Genomic DNA, 9,826 nt, shown 5'->3' on the forward strand with positions numbered 1-9,826 from the left:
GCGGACTGAAAGGTCCCGGGTTCGATTCTGGTCAGGGGCACATGCCCAGGTTGTGGGCTCAATCCCCAGTGGGGGGCGTGCAGGAGGCTGCCAATCAATGGTTCTCTCTCAACAGGGATGTTTCTATCTCTCCCTCTCTCTTCCTCTCTGAAATGAATAAAAATATTTTTTAATTGTATCTTCAAAATTCTTTTGACCCTATGGAAGTAAAGTTATTACTGGATAGTGTATTTTTTTTATTTATAGAGGCTTTTCTGTCAGGTTGATTCGTTTCCTTAGGAAGAAATCAATTTCATTTTTTTCTATTGCCTATTTTTCTTGGATTTTAAAACTTCTCATTTCCCCAAATTCATAGATTAAGCATCTTTCTTTTCCTTGCAACAGTCTAGGAACCTGTAAATTGTTTTGTATCTTGTCTCTACAGTGCTAACTGTAAATAAAAAGTCGATCTTCCACCATCCAACCACACATTCTAAATTCCCCTGGGACACTGACTACTGGATGACAAACTCTTATCTGGATGAGCACTAACAGTGGCATAATTACTATCCCAAGGTTTGGAGATTCCAATTTCTTGTCCAGTTTTCCCTAGGAGCATGCAACATATTTCCTGGAAAGGTTGTTGAATAGAACATAAGGTTTGAACTGCCAGCCATTTCTAAAAAGTATTGCACAGTATAATCCAGGTTAAAACAATGGGATTGAAAGGGCGAGGGCTAGGCCCTCCACCTTGCCCCAGGGTAAGGGCTAGGCCCTCCACCTTGCCCCAGGGTAAGGGCTAGGCCCTCCACCTTGCCCCAGGGTAAAGGCTACGCCCTCCACCTTGCCCCAGGGTAAAGGCTACGCCCTCCATCTTGCCCCAGGGTAAGGGCTACGTCCTCCATCTTACCTTGGCCACGTGCTTGGCAAGGAGCTTCTTCCCGGAAGTCTAAGACTCTGCTAGCCACACCCAGGAACAAGACATCGACTTGCGCCTGGCCAATTGGCAGAGCACAGTCCTTTCTCCTCCCCTTACTCCAACCCCCCCTTTAAAACCCGTCTCTAGGCGGGGTTCTGTCTCTCAGCCACTTGGTTTGCCGTTGTGTCTGTGAGTCTGGTGGATGGGGAGCTCAAGCTAGCTTGAAATACAGATTCTTATGCTTTTGCATCGGATTGGCTGGCTCCCTGATGTGGTTTCTTGGGAATCTTGAAATCTGGGCATAACAGGGATATCTAGACCACCAAACTTCAAATAAATTACTTTGTATATCAAGAAATACCTTATAGATGGGAATGCAGACTGGTATAGCCACTACAGAAAAAGTATGGAGTTTCCTCAAAATATTAAAAATAGAACTGCTATTTGACCCAGTGATCCCACTTCTAGGAATATATCCTAAGAATCCTGAAACACCAGAAAGAATATATGCACCCCTATGTTCATAACAGCACTATTTACAATAGCTAAGATCTGGAAATAGCCCAAGTGCCCATCATTAGATGAGTGGATCAAAAAGATGGGGTACATTTACACAATGGAATACTATGCAGCTATAAAATAGAAGGATTTCTTACTCTTTGAGACAGCATGGAGGGACCCATGAGATACAGAAGCATGGGATAGACTGATGAATCTCAGAGGAGGGTGTGTTGGGGTCCATCCCCAGCTGGTCCAGGGGTTCCCAAAGGTGTGGACCGAGTCGGTGAAAAAGGAAGGACACGGAGGCAGCCTTCAGTTCATCATGGTTGGGTTCTCCTCTCATTGTCCTGTTACATCTATATTTATACTATTTGATCCTATAAGCATGCCTCTATAATTACATCATGGTATGTTTTGGGTAACATTCTACAGTTCCTTGTTTCTTATCTGACCTTAGCCAAAAATCCTGTCTCTATCTAGTTCTGTTGATTTTAATCTTGTCTAGGTTAATCTGTGTTCCATTACAAGGGCTATTCCAAGGTCACTGCTCTACTGATAGGCTTCAAGGAAGTGATTGAAGATTATCCTACCCAGTAAAGGTTATGTCCTCCCAGCCCCGCTGCTTGCCTTCCCTGGGATTTCCCTGTGTTGGTGGGTCTCCAGGGGTATAGGCTTTGGTGCTTTCCCTGGTGGGCAGACCCCTGGGGATGTGGGCCCAACAAGTCCCAAATTTATTGCCAACAGTCTTAGTCCAAGTTCTTCATAAGTAGTACATGGTATTTCTGTAACACTAGGGGGTTTCACTGATTTATTCTCTTCCTTAGTCCTGTTAATTCCAGGGAAAAATCCTCACCTGGGGAAACAACCTTTCTCAGGGAGGTGGTCCTGATTAAAACACATAGCACTAAGAGGGGGAGCAAACATATGTCATATACGCCAGGTCCTTTGAAACATAAGCTGTGCAGATGTTTCTTCCCTGCAGCGACTGTGTCAAGCAGCAAGGGTGGACCGGCTTCCGGCAAGGGTGGGAGTAGAGGGTAGGGTGGGAAGAGATTAACACGTTAAAAGCCCAGTCACCAGTGACTATACAGACACTATACTTTCTGTCCGGAAGACAAAATAGGCTGGACGCTTAACGTGTTAACTAAAGAACTTATATGCATATATACACAACCCACGAACACAGACAAGAATGCGGTGAAGGCATGAGGGAGGGTCACTGGAAGGGGAGGAAGAGAGGACATTTGTAATACTTTCAAAAATAAAGATAAATTTAAAACAAAAAAAGAAATATAGTGTTTTTAGTGTAGTTTACCTATACTTTTTCAAATAATCTTCACTACAACCCTCATGACTATAGATGGCAAACCACAGGGTCATTTTTAGTTCAACTCACCGGTAAATAAAAAGGCAGACAAGAACAAAATGCTACCCTTGGGTTTAGACTCAATTAGAGAGGAATGACCTATCTTTTAGCACTAACCATCTATATTACAAAAAGCCAGTGGCCGAAATGACCAAACGACCAGTCACCAGGCGGTGCATTGATGGGTCCCTCGGTGGCGACAGGAGGGACTCTGGGTCCCACACAATTTTGAGCACTGGGCCTCTAGTCTCTTTATATTTAAATACTGCCACCTTCCCTCCTGTCCTTATGAAATGCCTCTGCTTGTGTTAAAGGACAGTTTCTCCCCTTCACTCCTGCAATTTCTTCTGAATTTTTCCTTTGACATTTTATTTGAAAAATGAAAAACACACAGAAAAAATAGGATAGTGTCAAGAACATACCATATCCATCATTAAATTCTCTCCCTCTTGAGTCTGTTATGCTGAGAGGCATTCTATCTAAAAACAAAAACACAAAAAAACTAATAACTCTCCCTTGACTCCATATCACTGCCACTCCCTTCCTTAGCAAGCTTCTTGGAAGAGTTGTCTATAGTTGTTATCCATATTTATTCAGATTATATCTCAGTATATTCCAATAGGACTTTTATCCCCACCATTCCTACACTCTTCAACATTCTTGCTGAAATCCATGCCTCCAGATCATAGTCAAGTCTCCTTTGCTAGCTCCCATTATACTTCAACTCTTATGTTTGAAGTACCCTCAAAGTCCATCTGCCTTCTGATTTCCAGTCTTTACGTGACTTCATCCAATACCACTGCTTTAAATGCCTTCTATAGGACAATAGCTCCCATGAACCTTTAGCTCTAACCCTCCAGATTCATGTTTCCAGCTGTCTGTGTGGCATCTCCATATGGATGAGTAATGCCCAAATTTAACAGTGCCAAAGTAGAACTCAATATTCCCTTACCCCCTCTCTGAGTTTCCCCAATCTCATAGCCAAAGTTGCTCAAGTGAAAAATGTAGGAATTATCATATATATATATATATATATATATATATATATATATATTATTTTCAGAGAGGAAGGGAGAGGGAGAGAAGGATAGAAACATCAATGATGAGAATCATTAACTGGCTGCCTCCTGCACACCCCCTACTACTGGGGATGGAGCCCAAAACCCCAGCATGTGCCCAGGAATCCAACCATGACCTCCTGGTTCATAGGTCAACACCACACTGACTGGGCTGGAATCACCTCTGATTCCAGTTTCTTTTCCTTATGGCTCCCATCAGCAAGCCTATCAACTTTACATCCAAAATATCCCCAGGCAATCTACTCAACAACTCCACCTTTGCTGCCATACTTTTAATTCTCCATCAATTATCACATTGAGCCCTGACCGGTTTGGCTCAGTGGATAGAGCATCGGCCTGCGGACTGAAAGGTCCCAGGTTTGATTCCGGTCAAGGGCATGTACCTTGGTTGCGGGCACATACCCAGTAGGGAGTGTGCAGGAGGCAGCTGATCAATGTTTCTCTCTCATCGATGTTTCTAACTCTCTATCCCTCTCCCTTCCTCTCTGTAAAAATCAATAAAATATATTTAAAAAAAAAAATTATCACATTGAAATTAACTTGTGTCCTTGCTTCTCTACTCTTGCCTCTTTAATCCATTTTCCACACAACAATGATCTTTTCAAAATGTAACTCAGATCATGTCATTCCTGTTTAATTATCTGCTATGGTATGAATGTCTGTCCCCCTAAATTCATATACAATAGGTCCTCGGGTTATGTCAGAGACCCACTCCTACAGCGTGATGTAACTCGATTTTCGCCGGGAGTCATAACCCACCTACATAAGCACCAACATCACTCACATGGAGCACATACCAGCAGTAATGAAGTGAAACTAAAAAAAATGTAAAAGAAAGATAATTCCTGACCTTTACTTGTGGTAAATAATAAAAAATATAAAGCACACATGTATATACATCAAAATTACGGAACTTTTTTTAATATAAATAAATGGGAGATGGCGACATAACCACGAATCGACGTATGTCCAGTCTGACGTAACCCGAGGACTGTCTGTATTGAAATCCTAACCCCCAAAGATGACTGTATTAGGAGTGGGGCCTCTGAGAGGTGCTCAGGTCATGCATAAAGAGCCTCCATAGAGCTCCCTTACCCCTTCCAGTACATGAGGACACCGGCTAGAAGCTGGCAGTTAGCAACCTGGAAGAGAGCCTCTATCAGAACACAACCATGCTGGTGCCTGGATCTTGGACTTTAGAACTGTGAGGTTTCTAATATTTATAAGCTACCTAGATTGTAGTATTTGTTATAGCAGTCCTAAGGGACTAAAATACACATCCTCACCCACTGTTTCCCACTGCTCTGGGATTACAAAAGCCCTAGATTAACTTGTCTTTGCTGCTCCCTCCCACCTCAATTTTTTACCTCGCTCCCCTTGATTCACTATACTCCAGCCAAGCAGACCTTTCCTTCACCAAACACATTGAGCTTTTTCCTTTGTTTTTCCACTGTTCCCTCCACCAAGATTTTGGCCAAATTTTACACAGCCATTCAAGTCTTTTTTTTTTAATCTCTCATATACTCTTTTTTAAAATAACTTTTTAAATATGTTTTTATTGATTTTAGAGAGGGAGGAGAGATAGAAACAGCAATGCATCAACATTGATAGGCTGCCTCTTGCACATCCCCTGCTGGGGATCGACCCTGAAAACTAGGCATGTGCCCTGACCAGGAATCAACCAGCGATCTCTTGTTGCATGAGTCAACTCTCAACCACTGAGCCACACTAGCCATGTGCCATTCAGTTCTTAACTCAGGAGAGGCCTTTCCTGCCCACCCCATTCTAAAGTAGCCTCTCTGTCACTGTCCTGCAGCACCCAATTTTAAGTCTTTGAATAGCACTGACCTTTGTGTTTATTCTATAATGTAAGCTTCCTAAGACTTTATCTTGTTTCCCATCTAGAATGGTTCCTGGCAAACAGTAGGTGCTCAATAAATACTTGTGGAAACAATGAACAGATGAAGGGCATCAGATACTTATTCAGTAATCCAAGTCCAAACTAGGACCACCAAGCATTTGCAGGAGATCAGAGTATGGGCTTTCCCAGCTTCTTACTACCTGAAAGTTCAATTTACACTTTGACTTGGATTCTGACTCCAAGCAAATAGACAATAGGAAAGATAGTTGCAGCTGGGAGAAAATGATCTCTGGGAAGTTATTAGATCTGAAATCTCATCCCAAGTTTATCACTAGCCTCTTTGGTTCCTCATAGTTACCCCTCTGCACTGAGAACAGAGTTAGCATCTATTTACCTGCTTAGCTTATAGGTGGGCTCTTTGTTTTCCTCTTTTCTAAGCATTCAGCAATAAATCATTTTAACAATCCTATATAATAAAGAGCTAATATGCAAATGGTAATCATACCCCTGCGCCCTCACACTGGGGCCAGGGGACCTGAGGCCGCACCTCCTGCCCTGGTGCCGGGGCGGGGCCAGGGGCCCTGTGGCTGGGCCCCCCCCCTGCCCCGCGGGGCTTGACTGGGGGTGGGGGGGTGGGGGTGGTGGTGGTGCAGCCGGCCAGGTCTGGGTCTTGCGCAATTTCGAGGCGCACATGGGTGGGCAGGACTTGACTGGGTCCAGCAGCACGCCCCAGACTCTGACAGGAGGGAGATTTTCATATACATTTTAGTAATTTTTTTTCATCTCTGACACTTCTATTATAGAGAAAAGGCAAATAGCAATATTAAAATATTTCCACTAATTAATTTCCTTTTAATGTGCACGAATTTCATGCACCGAGCCACTAGTGTTTCTATAATTCTTAGGGAGAAAAACAAAATTTAAAAAAATTATACCAACTTCTGTAATATGGCAAAAATATTTATTAAAAGTTTTTCCAAGTTTGAATTTTATTGTAAAGAGTCCTTCTAATACACTTGTACATCCTGGAAAAATAAGGTAACAAGTACTATATATAGCATATAAAGCAGTGATTGTTTAAAAAAATGAGTCCACACAGTAACTGGTTAAAGAAATGGGATTCTCCAGGGCCTTAGAGAATTTGAAGTGGCACCTTAGGTGATCTAAGAAACCAATTAGTCTCATGGTTTTCCTTTTGGTTCAAGATTAGTAGTTAAGTTACCACCACCTGTTTTAAGAGGTAGAATATATGCTTTTTACTAGTCCACCATTTACTGGTCAGCCTGGCCTCAAAAGACTCTCCCTCTTCAGCCCATCTGTCTCTGTAATGGCCACAGATCTCCATGCCCCAGGCAGCAAGACTCCCTGATCTCTATTTAAGATCCATGAACCGGATATCCATGATGAGAAGGAAGTTCTTAGGCAGTGGCCGGGGGGCTGGAGAGAGAACGGTAAACACCTGATGCTCCGGGTCCACACTGGTCACCACGATGAAACCGGCCACACTGGTCTCAGAAAGGTTCTCCTCTGTGCCCTCAGCAGTGCTGACACTCAGGAGGTGGTGCACCATATCTCGGCCAGGGGTGACAGGAACTAGCTTCAGCTGATTGTCCTCCTGAGACATGCCCAAAGGCAAACAGGAGTCTGGAATGGTGGGTGCCCCAACTTTGTAGATTTTAACATCTGAAAATTTGACATTGAAGGCATGGGGATAAAAACAGCCCCGGAATCCATAGAAATACTCACGGATACGCTCATCCCTACATTCCCGCCGGAAATCCTTGGAGCGCTCCACCACACCCCCTGATTTAGGGAGCAGCACAGTACGCACGAAGTGAGGCAAGTCCCGTTTCAGTTCATTGTAAAGTCGTTCTTGATCCAGAACCACAACCACATCTACCTCAAAGGCTGAAGCTGCATGCACCAGGGCCTGGTAACCAGAGCCCTTGACCCAGCCACAGGTGTTAATGACACAGCCACTCACAGAAGCCCTTCGGTTCACTTCACACCTTTGGTTGAACACATCTGCTAGACGAGATGTAATCTGCAAAAGACAACCAAGGTGAGGGGAAAAACACACAAAAAATGAATGAACCTATAATTATTTTGTCCCTCTTTAGAATAAGTACTATTAGGTACAAGAAAAACATTTTTAATGGCTATAGTTTTGACCCCATAACATGGATTTAATTTTTATGTTGCTTCTTCTGTCTCCTAAGTGGGAATTTAATAAATAACTTAATAGGTCCACAGAAACATTTAAGAATCTGAGATTGACTTATATTTGAAACTGTCTTTTCTGAAATCATATGGGAATAATACCAGTGGAGAGGGAGCAAAGAGATGGCTATAGTTTTAACTAGCAAACTTTTGCACAGCTTCCTACCCTGATAGCAACCCTACCCTCCATCCCACTTGGCTCTGACCTTATTATAAAGCTTGATGTTGGTGCCAGGAGTGGTGGAGCCAAAATGATACACCAGAGGGGCCTGGATGGAGAATCCTTCTTCAACATCTGCCGGCCGCTCAATGTAGAGGGCCCCCATGGTACCAGGGATAGACACAGAGCCCTGGCCCACATCCAGCTCCACATAAGTGGGACGGCGGCCCAAACGCACTGCGTAGTTGAGCAACAGGCGGCACACTGTGGATTTGCCCACATCGGTGGGGCCCACTACCATCACCCGGGGGCCTCGCTCTTCTTCCTTCTCCGCCTGCCTCCGCATCTGCTCCAAAGCTGTATGAGTGTTGAGGTAAAGCAACATCGGGGTGTCCTTGGAGACATAAGCCACCTCGGTGCGGCCACTGAGCTGTACCGAACAGCCGTGCCAAGTGAAAACGGCTACCTTGGCACCAGCATCAAAGGTGAATTTCTTGTTCCGGGTCAGCTCTGTGCCGAAGACTTCTGCCATGCCAGCCAGCAGCTCCAACTGAACTGACTGAGACGCTTCCACCTCAAAGCGAAGTTCTGTTTCTCGCTCTAGTTCAAATTTAGTTGTTGGCTTCTTGTCATCATTGGTCTCCTCGCCCATCTTTTCTGTGTAGCTGCTGTGCCTAGTACACAAATTAAATATCGGATCTAAATACAAGTTAGAACTCTGTTCAAAATCCTCCAATGAATGTTTCCCCTGACCCTGCTTTATTTTTCTCCTTATCTCTGATCACCATCTGTCTACCCCACTAAGGTTGGGCATTTTTGTTTCCTGCTGTATCTCCAGTACCCAGGATAGGGCTTGATAACCCACAGGCACCTCTGTACATACACCGAGCAAATACATGACTGAGACATCAGAATAAAATTATAGCCCTAGCCGGTTCGGCTCCGTGGATAGAGCGTTGCCCTGCGGCCTGAAGGGTCCCAGGTTCTACTCCAGCCAAGAGCCATGCCTGGGTTTCGGGCTCAATCCTCACTAGGGAGCGTGCAGGAGGCAGCCGATCAATGATTCCCTCTCATCATTGATGTTTCTCTCTCTCTTCCTCTCTGAAATCAATAAAAATATATTTTTAAAAAACATATCTACAGTTTGACAGAACACTTGATCACATCACCTCATCGCTCCCTTCATCATTCCATAGGGACACTCCAGAGAAGGCAAAAGGTGCCCACTCCCCAACCCTCTTAGTCAACAAGAATCCGGACGCAAACCAGAGACTAGCAATATTGGACTTAAAAACAAAAACAAAAACATTTCACTATCCCGCTCAGCAACGTCTAGTAATGTCTTCAGACAAATCAGTTGACCTCTCTGAATCTTTTCCTCAGCTGCCAACGGGAGGCTCTTACACTTCCTCACACAAAGTGTTGTTCTGGGGACCAGCAGGGATTGTCGGAGGAAAACAGCACTTCGTAAACTAGAAAACGCCGAGAAATAATCAGGAAGTTATTTCCGATACCAGACCGCAGCTCTAGGTCCCGCATCTGACCCAGATACGAAATCCTCCCATGTCCCAAGGAGGCGACGGTTGCTTTCCTACCTTATTACCTTACCTGCACAGCCACTACCCCCAAACGGTAAACCGAGAAGCCCTGCGGGGAAGGACCCGAAGCCCAACTACAGCCGGGCTCGCCCGGACCCACGCCGGAAACACGAGCGGTTCTGCACTTGCGCAGTGGAAGAGAC

At 44.4% G+C, this 9,826-nt stretch overlaps 1 protein-coding gene across 7 annotated transcripts; it reads right to left on the reverse strand.

Annotated features, from left to right (window-relative positions):
• Positions 1 to 6,649: 6,649 nt before the first annotated feature.
• Positions 6,650 to 9,824, reverse strand: CLP1 (cleavage and polyadenylation factor I subunit 1). Of its 7 annotated transcripts, none has more exons than XM_014458508.2 (4): positions 9,681 to 9,817; positions 9,490 to 9,557; positions 8,132 to 8,759; positions 6,650 to 7,749 (listed from the first exon to the last, which is right to left on the reverse strand). In XM_014458508.2, the coding sequence occupies exons 3-4, from the start codon at positions 8,735 to 8,737 to the stop codon at positions 7,078 to 7,080; spliced, it is 1,278 nt and encodes a 425-aa protein (XP_014313994.1). In that variant the 5' UTR covers positions 8,738 to 8,759; positions 9,490 to 9,557; positions 9,681 to 9,817; the 3' UTR covers positions 6,650 to 7,077. The 7 variants fall into 7 exon arrangements, with proteins under 7 accessions (XP_014313994.1, XP_023612344.1, XP_006091949.1 ...); XM_023756576.1 differs by having other exon boundaries at positions 9,448 to 9,557; XM_006091887.3 differs by having other exon boundaries at positions 9,694 to 9,812.
• Positions 9,825 to 9,826: the final 2 nt, after the last annotated feature.

Source organism: Myotis lucifugus, unplaced genomic scaffold (genome assembly GCF_000147115.1).
Source record: "Myotis lucifugus unplaced genomic scaffold, Myoluc2.0 scaffold_97, whole genome shotgun sequence".
NCBI lineage: Eukaryota > Metazoa > Chordata > Mammalia > Chiroptera > Vespertilionidae > Myotis > Myotis lucifugus.

Bases quoted from the DNA above. Each gene is read 5' to 3' on its own strand.
- CLP1 (XM_006091888.3), bottom strand. From the start codon at position 8,737: ATGGGCGAGGAGACCAATGATGACAAGAAGCCAACAACTAAATTTGAA. The intron at 7,750-8,131 runs GTCAGAGCCAAG...TGTCTTTTGCAG, and splicing joins ACATCAAGCTTTATAATAAG to ATTACATCTCGTCTAGCAGA.